This window comes from Sus scrofa, chromosome 4 (genome assembly GCF_054392235.1).
Source record: "Sus scrofa isolate SSC_HxYL_T2T_F1_AM1 chromosome 4, Sscrofa_HxYL_maternal_Yorkshire_Landrace_v2.0, whole genome shotgun sequence".
NCBI lineage: Eukaryota > Metazoa > Chordata > Mammalia > Artiodactyla > Suidae > Sus > Sus scrofa.
In genome coordinates, this window is record NC_139386.1 from 66,294,850 (window position 1) to 66,314,625 (window position 19,776).

At 41.1% G+C, this 19,776-nt stretch overlaps 1 protein-coding gene across 4 annotated transcripts; it reads left to right on the forward strand.

Annotated features, from left to right (window-relative positions):
• Nucleotides 1-1,399: 1,399 nt before the first annotated feature.
• ELOC (elongin C) lies at nt 1,400-19,519 on the forward strand. 4 transcript variants are annotated; one of them, XM_001927321.7, is made up of 4 exons: nt 1,400-1,454; nt 14,107-14,159; nt 14,508-14,651; nt 17,640-19,519. In XM_001927321.7, the coding sequence occupies exons 2-4, from the start codon at nt 14,156-14,158 to the stop codon at nt 17,828-17,830; spliced, it is 339 nt and encodes a 112-aa protein (XP_001927356.3). In that variant the 5' UTR covers nt 1,400-1,454; nt 14,107-14,155; the 3' UTR covers nt 17,831-19,519. The 4 variants fall into 4 exon arrangements, with proteins under 4 accessions (XP_001927356.3, XP_003355080.1, XP_020944849.1 ...); XM_003355032.5 differs by lacking the exon at nt 1,400-1,454 and adding an exon at nt 1,541-1,630; XM_021089190.2 differs by lacking the exon at nt 1,400-1,454 and adding an exon at nt 1,722-2,162.
• The last annotated feature ends 257 nt before the right edge of the window (nt 19,520-19,776 follow it).

The following is a 19,776-nucleotide window of genomic DNA, read 5'->3' on the forward strand; positions in this document are numbered from 1 at the left end:
GGATTGCCTATATCTGTTTTCCTTTTGCGGACACTGTTACACAACAGTCCTAGTTGAGCAACTTGTAATGGTGAGAGTCTTGGCCCTACATTCCTTTCGTGCCACTGTCTGGTAAACAGAGGGTGAACTTTATTTAGCTGTTTCACCCTTCCTGGAAGGGTGCCTGAATTTCACCACGGGAAAGCAAGTAGAGACGGCTCTGACTTAAAGTGGTTCAACCTACGATTTTTCGACTTGATGATGGTATGAAAACTACACATACTTAGTAGGAACCACACATAGTTTTGAATTTTCATCTTTTCTTGGGTTACCCATATGCAGTATGATACTCTCTCCCTCCATGTTGAAGGTCCTAATCGGCCACCCAGTCAAGAGGGTAAAAAATACCTTTACAACCCTTCTGTTTTTCCTTTTCAGTACAATAATCAATAAATTACATGAGATAATCAACACTGTTATAAAAAAGCTTTGCATTAGATGATTTTTGCCTAACTGTAAATTAATGTAAGCATTCTAACCACGTTTTAAGGTAGGCTAGGCTGAACTATGTTGGGTATGTTAGGCCTGTTAAATGCATTTTCCACTTACAATATTTTCAACTTCCCATGGGTTTATCAAGACATAATCCCATCTGAAGTGGAGGTAAAATCTGTAAAGAGAATAGGCGAATGGGTGTTGAGGGGAGAGCGCACCGCCCAGAGAGCTCGAGGAAGGAGAAGCAGAGGGGGCGTGGAGTGACAAAGCTGGTGTCAGAGTAACTTCAGAATCCAGAAGCTGAGCACCCCGGTGGCTGGGAGGTGGACAGGGGGTGGGGGAAAGGCCCCAGAGCGGGGGTGGAGGGCGTGGTTAGTTTTCGGTAAACACTGAAAGATACCGGGAAGAGAGGAAATGAGGCCAGCGATTTCGCGAGCTGAGATGCTCTTCAACAAGCTCTACAACTTTTCAGAAAAGAGCGAAGCTGTTCCATAAAGAACACGTTCTTGTTAGGAAAGAAACTACACTCCCACTCTGCAACCTTTCCTCTAAAGGTAGTCTCCGACCTCCAGGCGCAGCCCCAATGAGAAGCTGGGACAACCTCCAAAATAACTAAGAGCAAAACTCAGCGTGAGGAACTACAAGTCCCAGGATGCAGTGCTGCCTCGGCCAATCACGACAGTACCCTCCAGGGAAACTACAAATCCCGAGATGCAGTGCTGCCTCAGGCCCCCCCCCCTCCACCCTCCACCCCCCTCCCCTCTCCTCTCCCACCACCTTCTTGAGGATGCTCTAACCCTCCGCAATCAGATCGGGGTCGGTGCTGCATGCTGGGAATCAGAATACCCAGAATAGGATTGGTTGAGACTTGCCGAGGACCGCCGTCCTTCCAGGCTGGCCTGGGGGTGAAGGGAGGGGGCGCTGCACACTTCCTGTGGACGCCGGCAAGCGACGGACTCAGCGCGTCCCTGCCTCGCCAGGTACTAATCTCCCGCGCGTCGTAGAAAGCGTCCGTGACCCAGCGGAAGTGATTCCTCTAACTGCCCCGGAACCCACGGCGGCAGGCGGCTGGGGGTGGGGGGGTGGCCCTGGTGTAGGGGCTGTGGCGGTGCGCGGGGACCCGGTGCGGTGGCTGCGGTGGCTGCGGGGCTGACGAGTGAGTCTCGGGCTGGGGTGGGACCGGAGCTCCGGGTTCGCGTGGGGGACAAGGGAAGCTCGTACTGGGCTCGCTTGCAACCTCACTTCCCACCTCTTCCCATTTGGGCGGGGAAGGAACGGAAGCTCTTAACCTCCCCCTGGCGTCTTCAGCTCCTGGTTTGGGGGAGGGGAGAGGAGGGCGGCGGGACCTTTCCTGGCGCAGATCCGTGGGCTTGGAAAAGAGGGAAAAGGAGGGGCGGCGGCCGGCGAGACTGGGCCTCCTCGGGGTTGTGAGCGGGGAGGGTGGAGTGAGTAGCATGGCAGCCCTGTCGCTTTTCCTTTTTGCTTTCCCCGGGTGCACTCAAGATTTCGTCCTTTTCTTGGAGTCAGCTCCTAGTCACAGGAGAGGGTCCTTCACTCTTTGCAGCTGCGGGACCCGGAGAAGTTCATCTTTTGGGCAACTTGTCGGGTGATCTCAGCCTGACGTGGTGATTTGGGGCTGTCGTGCATCTGCCTCCCAGGCTCATCTGAAAGGCGGTATCTCGTGTAAAGTACAGTGGCCATTAAGTTACTCTGATGGAACTAGTTCGAGTTTTCAGTGCGAGCATTTCTACTCTGCATCGCCTTCAGTATAAGAAACAACCGAAATCCTTTTAGGGTTTTAAAACCTAATTTTCACACTGCCAAATTTGCTTTTTGATCCCCGACTAATTTCCTTTTTCGTTTAGCGGACTAAAATGATACATCTCTAATCTCGTTTATGTTATAAATGTAATATAATTCATAATACAATCCACGGTTCACACGTTGGTTCATTCATTGTGGAGACACAGTGGCAAGGAGACAACTATGGTTCCTTGTCACCTTGGTTATTAATTACTTATTGCCAGTGATAGTTTGGGATTCATGTTTAATTTTTAAATGACTGTTCTTTTTTCCGTTAAGTATGAGATAACATAGTAACTCTCTACCATTCCAAAATATACATGGATAAATTTATTTTAAATGGAGGATGCTGATTTCATTACCTTATGGTAATTCTGTAATGTAATTAGGCAATTGTTTGTAGTCAGAAGTTACAGTCAGTCCTATGTATCAGGTTCTAAAGTAATAGTTTTAAAATTTATTGAAGTATAGTTGATTTACGATGTGTTAATTTCTGCTCTACGGCAAAGTGATTCAGTTATAGTGTGCCTCTGCTAATCCCAAACTCCCAACCCCTCCACCTTGGCAACCGCAAGTCTGTTCTCTATGTCTGTGAGTCTGTTTAGTTCTAAAGTAATATTTATACTTTATAAATTGCTTGTTTGTGATTTTTTGGTAGATTTTTCAGTACTTGAAAATAATCTGGGAAATCTTTGTATTTACATTGATATGCATTAATGCATTTTAGCTAGCCCGTCCTAAATGTTTACTGTTTCATTATTAAATAAGATCAGAAAAAGCCCACCCAGTAATGCTTGAAATTTCAAGGCTTGGTGACTAAGAAAACAATAGTGCCATTCACTCAAATATTTACTGAGCATCTTATATGTGCTAGGCACTCTATGCGCCTACCCTCATGGAGCTTGAAGAAACAGGCTATATGTTAAGTAAGAAAATATTTAGTTTCAGGTGGCGTAAATGTGAAATGACTGTAGCAAGATTAGAGTTAGATTAAGTTAGAGTGACTAGGGTGGGGGTGTCGAATTCTGAAAGGGAGAGGGAGGGAGACCTACCTCTTTGAGGAGTTGATATTTTGCCCGGAGACCAAAATAATGAAGATCTGAAGGAAGAGCTTTTAAGAGAGCAGTAACCGCAAATGCCTAGACCTTAAGGGGGAATGAACCTAACCTATTAGAATACTTAGAAGGCCAGTGTGGCTAAAGCATAATGAAAGAAGAGTGATGGGAGATGAGATCAGAGTGGGTAGCAAAGACTAAATAAGATAGTTCTTGTTCTGTCCCGTAATGAGAAGCCATTAGAGGATTTTGTGCAAGGGAGTAACATTTGGTTTATGCTTTTGATGACTAGCTGCTGAGTGGCCAATTGACTGATTTGGAGGAAAGTGGAAAAACCAGCTCCTGAGGAACCTTGTAGTTCACTTGAGATGGTGGCTTGAACTAGAGCTGTAGAGTTGGAACTTAGTGAGACGTGGTCTGAGCTAGAATGTCATTTGAAGACTGAGCCAAATAGGTCTTCTTACTTTCACTCCAGCACAGAAGAATTTGGAGGACTCAACTGTTTTGCTGGGGAGCATCTGCCTGGACAGTAGTATCATTTCCTGAAATGAGGAAGACTGGAAGGAGCACACTGGTTTCTGAGGAATAAAGCAGGCGTTCTGCATAGAGTGTACTGAGTTGGATGGCTTTTACAGCTCAGAAAATGTACAGTAGGCAAGTGGGATATCCACTACTGTTGCTCAGGGGAGAAGTCGGGCCAGAGACAGTCATATTTTGTAGGTGATATTTAAAACTATGGACCAGAGGACATCAAGGAAAGAGTATTAATGCAGAAGAGGGCAGGTAGCTAGGAGCATTCTAGTCAGAAGAGGAGCAAAGATGGGTGGAAGCAGAAGAGCCAGGAGGGTGTGGCGCCTAATGTGAAGGAAAGAGGGTGGGTGGGGTCAACTGTAAAACCCTAAGAGTAAGATGAAGATTAAAAATTGACCCAGTGACGGAGTAAAGTAGTTGAAATTTGACAAGAGGGCTTTGAATGGACTAGTGAGCTAAAAAGCCTGGGTTACGGAGAAGTGGATCACAATGATGATTTCCAGCATTTTGATGCATTGATGGGAATAGTGGCAGGACAAAGTGCTTAAGTGGGAACGTTGGCCTTAGATAGGAAGGATGATTTTTCTTCAACTTTTGAAACAGGACGGTGGACAGAGTATCTGGTATATGGATGCAGGTAGGAAGAAGATGGAAACAAGGCAGTTGAGGTGCTTTACTTCTGTTTTATCGGTAAAATGAAGGGTAGGGAGGAGAGGGGTGTTGGATGTTTAGGAGAAACTGTACATTTTCTAAGAGTAGGAAGGCCAGTTCGCTAGGTAGGTAAGAGGGTCACTAAGGCATCAAGTGCCTGTTTAAAGTATGTAGCCACAATTTTAAAATTGAGACCAGTCACAATGGTTGTGACTTTGCTTCACCCGATTCAGCTCGGTCGAGGCCTGAGTGGAGAATCGGGTTTGGCCAGGATTGGGGTTGGGGTGGGTAGCTCCCCAGAGGTGAGGGCAGGGAGTTCAGGGTCTGAGGGCTGTGAGGCATGCATGTGCCAATCCTGAGGAACTCTTCACAGTGGGATGAAGCAAGGGCAGAATTTGTTATTTGTAGCCCATCATTTAAAGGTTCTTTTTATTATATAGCGGATAGAATCCATAATTAGATACACACTGTATAGTGAAGTATTTCTTCATTCTTTTTAAACCACAACAAAGGAGTTTGGAGATCATTGTACAGGGGTGAGGGAGAGAAGACAGATGCAGTGGGAACCTAGCACTCTGGTGCTCCAAGTTTTGTACTGTGTGGGAGTGACTGCTTGATGAAGAGGGAAATTGGGAGTTAGGGCATTTGTTGTAGAGGAAGGTGCATTTCAAATGGGTTTGATCATGGCATGATAAAGCTGGAAGGGACTTGAGACACAATGTAGTCCAGTTTCCTCATTTGGGAGATAAAGAACAAAAGTCTTATCACTTAACCTATCTGGGTCTCAAGATAGAAATGCAGAGAGTAGAAATTAAAATATGGACTTCCAGTGATGCTGAGTTACTTTGCTAAAAGAATTAAGACTGCCCACACAAGAGTGAAGTACTATAGGAACATTCTTCTTCTAAGTTGATGAGCCAGAATGAGATGTGTGTGTGTGTGTGTGTGTGTGTGTGTGTGTGTGTGTGTGTGTGTGTGTGTGTGTGAGTGTGTTTGTTTTAGGGCCCCACCTTCAGCATATGAAGGTTCCCAGGCCAGGGGTCGAGTCCATTCAAAATGGTGTGACCTACGCCACAGCCATAGCACAGCTGGATCCTTAAACCACTGAGTGAGGCCAAGGATCCAACCTGTGTCCTCACGGATGCTAGTCAGATTCGTTTCCACGATGGAATATTTTGATGGCTTATTGCAAATAGGAATTGTGTGACTTTTGTCAATTTGTTATTCAATGGCCAGTGCTTCTCTTCTTGCCTGTTCAGATAGGCCTGAACATTAGATAATTTTTGGTTAATATAATTCACTTTGTTTTCCAAATTAATCATATTCTTACATATAATTAAATAATCAGGCTGACTGACCATCGTCTCCTTCATGAGCAGTTTGGTTCCACACACTTACTTGTTTATTTTATTTTATTTTATTTTATTTTATTTTATTTTATTTTATTTTATTTTTATTTTATTTGTCTTTTTTAGGGCCACACTCACGGCATATGGAGGTTCCCAGGCTAGGGGTCTAATTAGAGCTGTTGCTGCTAGCCTATGCCAGAGCCACAGCAACACCACCAAGCCATGTCTGCAACCTATACCACAGCTCACGGCAACGCCGGATCCTTAACCCACTGAGCAAGGCCAGGGATTGAACCCACAACCTCACGGTTCCTATTTGGATTCGTTTCCACTGGACCAAGACGGGAACTCCCATTACTTATTTATTTTTAAAAATCAGTTTTAGGAGTTCCCTCATGGCTCTGCAGGTTAAGATCCAGCATTGTTCTTGCTGTGGCTCTGGTTATAGCTTTGGCGCAGGTTCAGTCCCTAGCCAGGGAACTTCCACATACCGTAGGTAAGCTCCCCACCCTTGCAAATTCGAAATCATTTTTAAATCACAGCTTTCCAGGAGTTCCTGTTGGTGGCACAGTGGTAACCAACCCAAGTAGTATCCATGAGGATGTGGGTATAATCCCTGGCCTCACTTGGTGGTTAAGGATCAGGCATTGCTGTGAGCTGTGCTGTAGGTTGCAGACACAGCTCAGATCCCATGTGGCTGTGGCCGAGGCCATGGCTGTGGCCTAGGCCAGCAGCTGCATCTTCGATTCGACCCCTAGCCTGGAAATTTCCGTGTGCTGTGGGGGCAGCCCTAAAAAAAAAAGCTTCTGGTCATGTATACTTTCAAACATTTTTGTGCTTTTTTAATATAAATTTTATTGGAATATAGGTGACTTAGGATGTTGTGATGGTTTCTGGTATACAGCAAAGTGAATTAGGCTTACGTGTACATTTATATTTATATATACATACATTCTTTTTCAGATTCTTTCCCCATTTAGGCCTTCATAGACAATTGAATAGACTTTCCCCCAAGCTATATAGTAGGTCCTTGTCACCGAATGCCTTTTTAATTCATTTATTTATTTTGCTTTTTAGGTCCACACCTGCGGCATATGGAGGTTCCCAGGCCAGGGGTCAAATTGGAGCTGCAACTGCCAGCCTACACCACAGCTACAGCAACGTGGGATCCGAGCCGTGTCTGCAACCTACACCACAGCTCACGGCAACGCTGGATCCTAAATGCCCTGAGCAAGGCCAGAGATCGAACCCGCAACCTCATGGTTCCTAGTCGGATTTGTTAACCACTGAGCCATGACGGGAACTCCTAAATGCATTTTTTTTTAATTGAAGTATAATTGACCTGAAACACTATGTTAGTTTCAGGTGCATAGCACAGTGATTCAGTACTTGTATATATTACAAAATGATCACTGCAGTAAGTTTGGTACCATCTGTTACTGTACAAAGATAGTAAAATATTGACTCTACTCCCCATGCTTTACATTGATCCCCATGATTCATTTGTTTTGTAACTGGAAGTTTGTGCCTCCTAATCTCCCTTGCCTGTGTTGCTCATTCCCCGCCCCCCTCCCCTGTGGCAACCACTGGTTTGTTCTGTATCTGTGAATCTGGTTCTCTTTTGTCATGTTTGCTCATTTATCTTTTTTAGATTCCACATATAAGTGAAATCATGTGGTATTTTTTTTTCACTGTCTGATTTATTTCACTTCCATAATACCCATGCTGTCACAAATGGCAAGATTTTGTTCTTTTTTATGGCTGAGTAATATTCTGTTATATAAGTGACAGTGTGTGTGTGTGTTACATCATTATCCATTCATCTATTGATAGGCATTTAGGTTGTTTCTATCTCTCTCTCTCTCTCTCTTTTTTTTTTTTTTGGCCACACTGTGGCATGTGGAAGTTCCTGAGCCAGGGATCAGATCCGACCTGCAACTGCAACTTGTGCCACAGCTGCTGTGGCAACACCAGATCCTTAACCCACTGCAGCCAGCTGAGGATCAAACCCACACCTCAGCAGCGACCTGTGCTGCTATGCAGAAACAACACCCCATCCCTAACCCTCTGTGCCACAGCAAGAACTCCCTAACTTATCTTGACTATTATAAATAATACCTCCATGAACTTAGGGGTGCTTGTATCTTTCTGAATTAGTGTTTTTGTTTTCTTCAGAAAAAGTATGCACAAGTGGAATGCTACATCTGTAATAGTGCTATTTTCAATTTTTGAGGAACTTCCATGCTATTTTCCATAGTGGCTGCAACAATTTACAGTCCCACCAACAGTGCATAAGAGTTCCCTTTTCTCTACATCCTCAGGGATCTGAGCCAGAGCTGTGACCTATGCCACAGCTGCAGCAACACTGGATCCTTAATCTACTGCACCTGGCTGGGGTTAAACCAGTGCCTCCACAGAGACAAGCCAAATCATTAACCTACTACACCACCGTGGGAACTCTCTCTCTCTCTCTCTCTACTACACCACCGTGGGAACTCTCTCTCTCTCTCTCTCTCTCTCTTTTTTTTAAGGGCCGCATCTGTGGCATATGGAAGTTCCCAGGTTAGGGGTCAAATCTGAGGTGTAGCTGCCGGCCTACTCCAGAGCCACAGCAACACTGGAAATGAGCTGCATCTGCAACCTACACCATAGCTCACAGCAATGCTGGGTCCTTAACCCACTGAGCGAGGCCAGGGATCCAACCCACATCCTCAGGGATACTAGTCCAGTTCGTTTCCACTGAGCCACAACGGGAACTCCTATTTGTTGTCTTTTTGACAGTAGCCATTCTGACAGTCTGAGGTGTATCTCGTTTCAGTTTGCGTTTTCCTGGTGATTGGTGATGTTGAGCATCTTTTCATGTATCTGTTGGCCATCTGTGTGTCCTGGGGAAAATGTCTGTTCAGGTCCTCTACTTATTCTTTAATTGGGTTTGGGTTTTTTTAGTGTTATATATTTAGGGTTCTAACCCCTTACCGTACATATTGTTTACAGGCATTTCCTAGCATTCACTAATTTTGTTGATAGTTTCATTTGCTATGCAAAGGCTTTTTATTTAGTTTGAGATAGTCCCATTTGTTCCATTGCCTGAGGAGACATGACCCAAAAATACTGCTAAGAATATCAGAGAATGTACTGCCTATGTTTTCTTCAAGGAGTTTTATGATTTCAGGTATTACATTTAAATCTTTGATCCTTTTTTTTTGAGTTTATTTTTGTATCAGGTGTAAGAAAGTAGTTCCATTTGATTCTTTTGCATGTAGCTGTCCAGTTTTCCCAACAGCATTTATTGAAGAGGCTTTTTCCTACTGGATGCTTTTTTTTTATTTTTATTTTTTACACTTTTTTTTTTACTTTTGTCTTTTTAGGGCCGCACTGGTGGCATATGGAGGTTCCCAGGCTAGAGGTCTAATCAGAGGGTAGCTACTGGCCTACACCACAGCCACAGCCACACGGGATCCGAGCTGCATCTGCGACCTACACCACAGCTCACGGCAACACTGGATCCTTAACCCACTGAGCGTGGCCAGGGATCGAACCCGCAACCTCATGGTTCCTAGTCAGATTCATTCCTGCTGTGCCGCAATGGAAACTACCCCATTGGATATTCTTGCCTCTTGTATCATAGGCCATGTAAGTGTGGGCCAATTTCTGGGCTCTCTGTTCTGTGCCATTGATCTATGTGACTGTTTTTACATGCTGTTTGGATTAGTGTAGCTTGTAGTATAGTTTGAGATCAGGGAACATGACACCTTCAGGTCTGGCCTTTCTCAGAATTGTTTTGGCTCTTCAAGGTTATTTTTATCCTTTTTTTCCTGCAGAAATCATGAGATGAATGTCAGAAGCCCCTTATTTTACATTAATGGCATCAGACTGTACCTACTTTCCTAATCTACTTTTTAAAAAATTAACAGTCTAGGGGAGTTCTCCTCATGGTGCCTTGGAAACGAATCCGACTAGCATCCATGAGAACGCAGGTTCCATCCCTGGCCTCACTCGGTGGATTAAGGATCTGGTGTTGCTGTGAGCTGTGGTGTAGGTCGCAGACACGGTTCAGATCTGGCATTGTTGTAGCTGTGGCATAGGCCAGCAGCTACAGCTCTGATTGGACCCATACCCTGGGAACCCCCATGTGCCAAGGGTGCAGCCCTAAAAAAAAGGGGGGAGGGGGAAGAAATAGTAAAAAATTAACAGTTTATCTGGGTGGTATTTCCATGTTATTGCATGCATAGATTTTACTTATTCCTCTTCGCTGCCTTACATTATTTTCTAAGTATAAATATACAGGGTTTTTTTTGTTGAGTATCATCCATTTCCCCTCTCCTCCAGCACTTGATTCTTAGCAGGTGTTAATGTTTTAGTTTTTGTTTTCAGTATTACCATTAGATTAAGCATTTTTTTACAGGTCTGTGAGCTATTTGTGTTTTTTCTTCTATTTTTTCAGAATTCACTGGGGGTTTTTACATTTGGTTCTTTAATCTGTAGTGTTGTGAGTGATGTCAGTTAGACATCGAACCTGATTTTTTCTGGGTAAATAGCCAATGTAAAAAAGGCAAAAAGATAGAAAAAATAGATTTGCAGCTGTTGCTCTCATCTGCTTAGATCATCCAAGTAAGTCAACTGAAAAACTACTAGAAAACTAGTAAGAGAGATCTGTGAAGATGATGGAATACAAGATCAACTTACCTAATTTAAAAGGTTTAAAACACCAGCAATAACCTTTCCGAAAGTGTAATAGGAAAACAGATCCCGTTCATAATCTGTGAAGTACCTAAAAGTAAACCCAACAAGAAATGTGTAATAAAAAAGTAGGGACTTAACCAACCTTTAGCAAAAACATATTTGTCACACAGTCGTAATGAAAACTGGGGATGTTGGTCAGGTATAAACAGATGGAACAGAGTACAGTCTAGAAGCCCAGGTAATGATACAATGTATGATAAAGGTGGCATTTCAAATCAAAAGGGATGGGTTGTTCAAAGATCTTTTCAGTGTTAATGATACTAGGTTAAAAACTGATTTCAGTGTAGACACTAGGCTTCCCTTGAATTTCTAACTATTTGTTACCAAAAAATTATAAAAGAATAATGTTTATATATAACACTGTGAAAGCACGATGACATTGGGCCTTGTTCATGTCTTCTGCCTAGAACTGTTCTAACCAACTGTTCAATCACTGCCTAGTTCATATTTCCAGAACCCAGCTCAATTATGGAATAGATGTTCAAATGTTTACACTGAGGTGTTTGGTTTTTTATTGTTTTTTGTTTGTTTGTTTGTTTGTTTTTGCTTTTTTAGGGCGGAACCTGCAGCATGTGGAAGTTCCCAGGCCAGGGCTTGAATTGGAGCCACAGCTGCTGCCAGCCACAGCCACAGCAACATGGGATCTAAGCCACATCTGTGACCTACACCGCATCTCAGGGCAACACCAGATCCTTAACCCACTGAGCAAGGCTGGGGATTGAACCTGCATCCTCCTGGATACCTGTTGGTTTCATTTCTGCTGAGCCACAACGAGAACTCCTACACTGAGATTATTGCATAACCCCAAACTTAGATTGGTGTAAATTATTTGAGAGTTAAGACCAAATTTAACCTTATTTTTAACTTCTCCCTAAGAATCAGGATTTACTCTTAACAGTTAATGTTGACTTACTCTTTCTTTTGTTAGTGGTGGGGCGTTCCCTCCCCCACCCAACCCTTTAACCCTTGTATAAATGATACAATTGATTTACTATATTAAGAAGTCAGTAGAAAAACCGTTGCTACCCAAAGGGCTTCTAAGGTGTGACTTTTCATGGTTGCTTAGTTACTGCTAGTTAAATAAACATCCTAGATGTTTTGCTCTGGACATTTTCCAGAGCAGTTAGCATTTGAAATTCTTCTTCTGGCTTTTCTAGCATTTTTCCTTTTTTTTGTTTTTTAGAAGAATGAGTACAAAACAGTAAGAACAGAAGAAAATAATAATGACTGATGCTTATTTTTGCTTTTTTTTTAATAATGACTGATACATTTTTTAATTGCCTACTATTATTACCATAAAATGAAATAGTACTGTTTTTAAATCTTAGATAACTGTCTTAAGGAGTTATATCAGCACCTCTCAGTGGTAGTGAAAAGAAGTTTTTACAGGAGCCAGATTATTACCATGCTGGTGTGGAGTAATGGAAAGGAGTGTGGGCTCTAAGCAAACCTCCCAAGGTTTAAATTCACATTTACCACTTAAGCTGTAGAAACCTTGAGCAGGTACCTGCCTCTTCATGTTTCCTCATCTCTAAAATGGGAATGATAATTTCCCTGTGGAAGTGTTGTTTTAAAATAGAATAATGTATGTAAGATGTTTAGTGCAGTGTTTGCCCTTATTCGGCGTTCATTGTTGGTGATGTTACATTGCCCCTCTGCCTTGCTCTCACATTAGACTTACTACTTTAAGGTTTCCCTCTGTGCTTAGGAAGTAGCCTAATCCTAGACTAACAGATTTAATTTTTACTACCACTCCATCATTGCCTAGAGCAAATCATTCAGCCTCTTTATACATCAACGATCCTTTTTTTTTTTTTTTTTTGCCTTTTTGGGCCATACCCACAGCACATGGAAGTTCCCAGGCTAGGAGTCGAATCAGAGCTGTATTTGCCAACCTACACCATAGCCACAGCACCACGGGATCCAAGCCATGTCTGTGACCTGTACCACAGCTCACGGCAACGCCAGATCCTTAACCTACTGAGCAAGGCTAGGGATTGAACCTGCGTCCTCATGGATCCTAGTCAGGCTCGTTAACCAATGAGCCACAAAGGGAACTCCATGATAACATTTTTTTAAGGTGAGGGATTACATAGGCTAATTGGTCAGGAATTTCTTAGAGAACGGGATAATTTGAATATGCTGCTTTTCTGATAATGACGTTAAAAATAGTATTGGTATAAGTAAAATCCTCCTTTGAAGAAATGCTATTGAAATACAAATATTGGCATTTCCATTGTGGCTCAGCAGGTTATGAACCCAACTAGTATCCATGAGGATGTGGATTTGATCTCTGGCCTCAGTGGGTTAAGGATCTGGTGTTGCCGTGAGCTGTGATGAAATTTGCAGAATTGGCTTGAATCCCGAGGTGTTGTGGCTGTGGAGTAGGCTGGCAGCTGCAGTTCCAATTCACCCCTATACGCCACAGGTACAACCCTGAAAAGCCAAAGAAAGAAAAACAAGGAGGGAGTGAAGGAAGGAAAGACAAATTACTGAAAACATGAACTCTTTTCCTTTAGCAATGATTGATTTTGTAAAATTTAAGATTTTTCAAAAATTAAAATGTTTACCACTTTATTGGTTAAATCTCAGAACTTTAGTGGCCTCTATGCAGAAGGAATGGAACCGTAAAGTTTATTATAGATGTGCACACTTACTTACAAGATGGGGGCAGCAAACCTTATGTTTTTTATGCTCATGAAAGCTACTTCATGTCCTTGGATTTTTCATGTCATTCATTTAGCAAATACTTGCTTTGGTATCTGTCAGTATCTAGTAGATAAAGTATACAAAGATGATTAAAGCCAAGGGTCTCCAAGTTCACTTCAGCTCCTAAGGAACAACATCTGTATTTTTGTTTTTTTTGTTTGTTTGTTTATTTGTTTGTCTTTTTGCCTTTTCTAGGGCTGCTCCTGCGGCATGTGGAGGTTCCCAGGCTAGGGGTTGAGTCAGAGCTGTAACTGCCGGCCTACACCAGAGCCACAGCAACTTGGGGTCTGAACCGCGTCTGCGACCTACACCACAGCCAGATCTTTAACCCACTGAGTAAGGCCAGGGAGCAAACCCGCAACCTCATGCTTTCTAGTCAGATTCGTTAACCACTGAGCCATGATGGGAACTCCCAACATCTCTATTTTTGAATTGTTTTTGTTTATTTTTTGGCCATGCCCACGGCATACAGAAGTTCCTGAGCCAGGTATCAAACCAGGGCCATAGCAATGACCCAAGCTACAGCAATGACAATGCTGGTTCTTTAACGACCTGTGTGTGTGGGGGCGGGGGTGCAAATCTGTATTTAGACTTCACTGACCTGGAGATGATCATCTTGTCTCAGATGTTCAGAAACTTGATACTGTTCCATATTGTGGTGGCTGGGCAACCCTTGCATAGCAGAGAGAGCAAGTGTCCTTGCACTTGTAACACCAAGGACATATTAAATAATAGGGGTGAAAACATGTTTTTCTAGCAGTAATCTCAATATAGCATTGTTGTATTTTTAGGAAGCTACTAAGTTCCTGTGGACGCAAAGTAGAATTTCATAAGAACATAATGGGTAAGTTATATAAAACTAAAACTTCTGTAGTTAAATTAGTCGAAGGTGGTTTTTGTTTTTAAAGACCTTCAAAGTTAATGAATGCAAGTAAGAAAATAGAGTGAAATTAGTTGTTTAAATCAACAGACTATATATTTCTGAAAGGCAAGATTGGTAACACTACTGTGCCAGATTTACTTTGTGATTGCTAGGGCATAATTGTACCTTAAGAAATTAGTAAGGCTACCCCAGCAGACATATAAAATGGTTTGGCTTGCAAAAAAAATACTAGAAGTATAAATTTAAATAATTGATAATTCTTCTTATTTTTGTGATTCAAAAATCCTTTTACTACTTACTTTACTTTAGATGGAGAAGAGAAAACCTATGGTGGCTGTGAGGGCCCTGATGCCATGTATGTCAAATTGATATCTTCAGATGGTCATGAATTTATTGTAAAAAGAGAACACGCGCTAACATCAGGAACAATAAAAGCCATGTTGAGTGGCCCTGGTAGGTACATTTCTTTTTTTCCTCTTAACATATTTTCACTTTTTATTTATTTATTTATTTATTTTGCTTTTTCAGGGCTGCACCCATGACATATGGAGGTTCCCAGGCTAAGGGTCCAGTCGAGCTACAGCTGCTGGCTTACACCACAGCCACAGCAATGCAGGATCCGAGCCGAGTCTGCGATTTACACCACAGCTCACAGCAATGCTGGATCCTTAACCCAGTGAATGAGGCCAGGGATCAAACCCATAACCTCATGGTTCCTAGTCAGATTCATTTTCACTGCGCCATGACAGGAACTCCTGTTTTCACTTTTAATGTTTGATCTAATGTTTTAAAACTGAATTAAATCACTCATGGTATTAAAAGAAAGACAGATAACCGTTCTAATATGAATTACTGAAGGATTACGTTGCATTGGGGAAAAAATAGTTTCTGCTATTTCCTGTTTTCAGTTATTTACCATAGTTTCAGTAAAACCAAATTGAGTATTTTATAATAGGGATCATTTCCCTGTGTTAGTTTCCATGGTCACTTTCTTCATCACAGGACTCTGGTAATTTGTGCTCCTGGTTACAAAAGTATTACATAAAGTTTTTCTTCTGTAGAAGTTAAGTGCCTCCCAAATATCCTTTTTTTTTTTTGGCCAGGCTCTAGCCATGTAGAAGTTCCCAAGGCAGGGATTGAACCTGCGCCACATCAGTGACCATGAACTGCTGCAATGGCAACAACAGGTCCTTAACCTGCTGTACCACAAGGGAACTCTTCCTGAATCACCATCTTTTTTTTTCTAGGATCTCATTGCTTATCCATTCCAAATGCAATGCAATAGTTTGCTTCTATTAACCCCCAAATTCCATGTCCATTCCAATCCCTGCCCCCGACCCCCTTGGCAACCACAAGCCTGTTCTCTAAGTCCATGAGTTTCTTTTCATGGAAAGGTTCATTTGTGCCATATATTAGATTCTCGATATAAGTGACATCACATGGTATTTGTTTTTCTCTTTCTGACTTCATTTAATATGAGAGTCTCTAATTCCATCCATGTTGCTGCAAATAGCATTATTTTGTTCTTTTTTATGGCTGAGTAGTATTCTATTGTGTATATATACCACATTTTCTTAATCCATTCATCTGTCGATGGACATTTAGGTTGTTTCCATGTCTCGGCTATTGTGAATAGTGCTGCAGTGAACATATGGGTGCATATGTCTTTTTTTTTTTTTTTTTTTTTTTTCTCTTTTTATTATTATTTTTTTAATTGTTACTTCCCCAATACAATTTTTTTCCCTACTGTACAGCATGGTGACGCAGTTACACATGTACACATTCTATTTTCTCATATTATCATGCTCCATCATAAGTGACTGGACTTAGTTCCCAGTGCTACACAGCAGGATCTCATTGCTAATCTATTCCAAAGCGAAGAGTTTGCATCTTTTAACTCCAAGCTCCTAATCCACCCCACTCCCTCCCCCTCAGCACATGTGTCTTTTTGAATGAAAGTTTTGTCTGGATAAATGCCCAAGAGTGGGGTTGCTGGATCATATGATAGTTTCTATATTTAGTTTTCTGAGGTACCTCTCCACAGTGGTTGTACCAATTTATATTCCCCCCAAGACTGTAGGAGGATACCCTTTTCTCCACACCCTTTTCAGGATTTGTTATTTATTTATTTATTTTGCTAGATATCATTTGATTCAATTTTTTTTTCCTGTTGTACAGCATGGGGACCAAGTTACACATACATGTATACAGTCTTTTTCCTTCCATTGTTCTGTTGCGATATATGTTATTTGTTGACTTGTTAATGATAGCCATTCTGACTGCTGTGAGGAGGTACCTCCAGTTTCATTGATTTACATGCGGCTGTCCAGTTTTCCCAGCACCACTTAATGAAAAGACTGTCTTTTTCCCATTTTATATTCATGGCTTCTTTGTTGAAGAATCCTTAAACTGCTCACCACAAGGGAACCCCTCCTGAATCATCTTCTTTTTTGTTCTCCTTAATCTTTTTTTTTTTTTTTTTTTTTTTTTTTTGTCCTTTATAGGGCTGCACCCGAGACATCTGGAGGTTCCCAGGCTAGGGGTCTAATCGGAGCTGTAGCTGCCGGCCTGTGCCAGAGCCACAGCAACGCTGGATCTGAGCCACATCTGTGACTTACACCACAGCTGACGGCAACACGGGATCCTCAACTCCCTGAGCAAGGCCAGGGATTGAATCCACAACTTGATGGTTCTTAGATTCATTAACCACTGAGCCACTACAGGAACTCCTGTTCTCCTGATTCTTAATGAAGAGGTTTTTTTTTTTAATATTTCAGTGGGAAAGTTAGAGCTAGATATTTCATTTAATGATAGTTGGGTTCATTTTTGCATTAATTATAAATTTGCAAGGGCTGCCATAACAAAGTACAGTTGACTGGGTGATTTAAACGGAAATTCATGGAGTTCCTGTCGTGGCTCAGTGGTTAATGAACCCAACTAGCATCCATGAGGATGTAGGTTCAATCCCTGCCCTCACCTTGAACTGTGGTGTAGGTTGCAGATGCAGCTCAGATCCCACATTACTCTGGCTGTGGTGTAGGCCGGCAGCTACAGCTCTGATTGTACCCCTAGCCAGGGAACCTCTATATGCCATGGGTGTGGCCCCCAAAAGACAAAAAATAAATAAACAGAAATTTATTTTCTCACAATTGTGAAGAGATTTGGTTTCCTCTGAGGCCTCTTTCTCTGCCTTTTAGATGACTTTCTTCTCTGTGTCTTCATATTGTCTTAGCTCTGTGTATCTGCAACCTAGTCTCCTATTCTGATAAGGATACCAGTCATCTTGGATTAGGACCCACCCTAATAAGCCCATTTTGCCTTAATTACCTCTCTCCAAATATAGTCACATTCCAAAGTACTAGGAATTTAGATCTTAAACGTATGAATTTCGGAGGAACACAGTTCGGCCCATATATGACAAACATTCCTTTTCTTTTTCAGGTCAGTTTGCTGAGAATGAAACTAATGAAGTCAATTTTAGAGAGATCCCTTCACATGTGCTATCAAAAGTGTGCATGTATTTTACCTACAAGGTTCGCTACACTAACAGCTCCACGGAGATTCCTGAATTCCCAATTGCACCTGAAATTGCACTGGAACTGCTGATGGCTGCGAACTTCCTAGATTGTTAAATAAAATAAATTATAATAAACTGTTAACTTTTTTCAGTATTTAATACCTGTAGTTCAGTTAGTAATTTTTTCATATATAGCATGTTGCCTGTGTGCAATTGAACTTTAAAGTTCGTTGCAAAGCAGATTATCTTCTGTTCTTTTGCATAGCAATCAGAGTTGAAATTTGTTTGCTACATCAACAAATTAAGGACATTTTCACAAACTGAGAAATAAACAAATATGCCAATTCGTAGGTGGTTTTGCCTTATCCTTTGGATGTGATTTTTAAAATTAGAGCAGTGGTGATACAGTAAATGTTGAAACTTAGGCATAAATTGAACACGTTCTACAGGTAAATAATGGGGCTACATATTTTTATGTTTTTAGTGTTTTTTTAAAAACCTATTCTGATATTATAGTTGTCATTAGTGTTACTAGAGTTATGCAATTGCATATAATTGCAAATAACTGCATTATAAACATGTTTATAACTTAGCCAAAATATTGATTTTTATAACTGTCAAAGACATAAGAGTTGAAATTTCTTATGTGTCTTTTGATAAACTGCAGCATTGTTTAAGTGTATCTTGTCTTTTTGTTTATTGCTACAATTTAAGAACTTTATTTAAAATCAATTTTGGACGATTACTAGGTACAGCTTTTGGAGCAATGACTTTTGAACTCTAGCCACATGGTTAACGAGTGAACTACATGACTTTGGTTTCATGTGCAGTGTGCATTTCCACCAATCCAAAGTACTGTACTTTCATGGACTATAAAGTTTCCTTTGCAATATTCATTCTTACATAGTCCCTTGTGGTGATTATACTTCTCATTATTTAAATGTTTGAAAAGGTTCACTATGAATTTTATCTAGATCCTAAGTGCAAGACTTTCTGAACTATTGCAGTCTTCCTCCATCCACCTGAAATGTTATAAGATATGAAACATGTGGAGAGATGCAGTGCAAATCCTATAATGCACTTTGATATAGTATATTAATTATCTTCTATTAATTAAAGTATGTCCCAATAAATATATCCATAATCTGGGTCTTCTACCAAAAATCAAACTTAGAAAGAGGTCATTCAGGTTATACCAAGACAAGAAAAGTTTGAGGAACTTTCGCAGAGCATCTCTGCTTAGGCATGGGGAAAAGAAGCACTAGAGTTGTGTTGATTATTACCTATCTTAAGAGTAAAACAAAGCTGTTATTATAGGGTCTATTAGTTTAAGTCTTCAGCTTACTTCTACAAGACTGGTTTAATATGGACCAGTTTTTTCTGGAACCTACAAAAACCATAAACAACCAAGATCTATGAAATAATTTTTCCTCTTAGAAGACCTAACATTGTACTTTCCAGCTTATTGAAAGTAATTAAATATGTGTTAATTGCGTATATTTTAGTAACTTCCTAAGACATACTGGTACATATTTTAGTATAGAAGATTATCAGGTACAAGAATTATATTCTGCTACTTGGTGACAAATAGTGCCAATTATAAACCTAAATCGTGATCTTAAAGGTCAAGGTGATAGCTAGAACAAAGTTTAACCTTGATCCATTTTAGTAGGTTCCTTTATATGTTAGGTCCGGAAGTAACCTTAGGTTTAAAATATTGAAATAGAACTGAAAGATTAGGAAAACTTGTATATCTTGCGGCAAATGATACCTGCATGTTAATAAAGACTATTATTGACTGAAAGGTTTGATGAACACTTGGTGTTTGATCTTTTTAGCTTTAATTTTCTCTTTTCCTGAGGATGTTTGAAACTATTTGCTTCAGGACATCTTGCCATACGATTGAATAGCAGAAAAATTCTATTTGCTTAAATTTCAGGGATGATTTTATCCAGTATGAAAACTTAACAGTTTTCTGACACTTGGTATTTAGCATACTTTTCAAATTATGTGCAAATCTGAGTATTTTTCTTCTGCACAGAAAATACTACCACAAAATCC

Excerpts from the sequence above, each read along its gene's own strand:
- ELOC (XM_001927321.7), top strand. Across the intron at positions 14,652-17,639 it reads AGCCATGTTGAGTGGCCCTG|GTCAGTTTGCTGAGAATGAA; the intron begins GTAGGTACATTT and ends TTTCTTTTTCAG.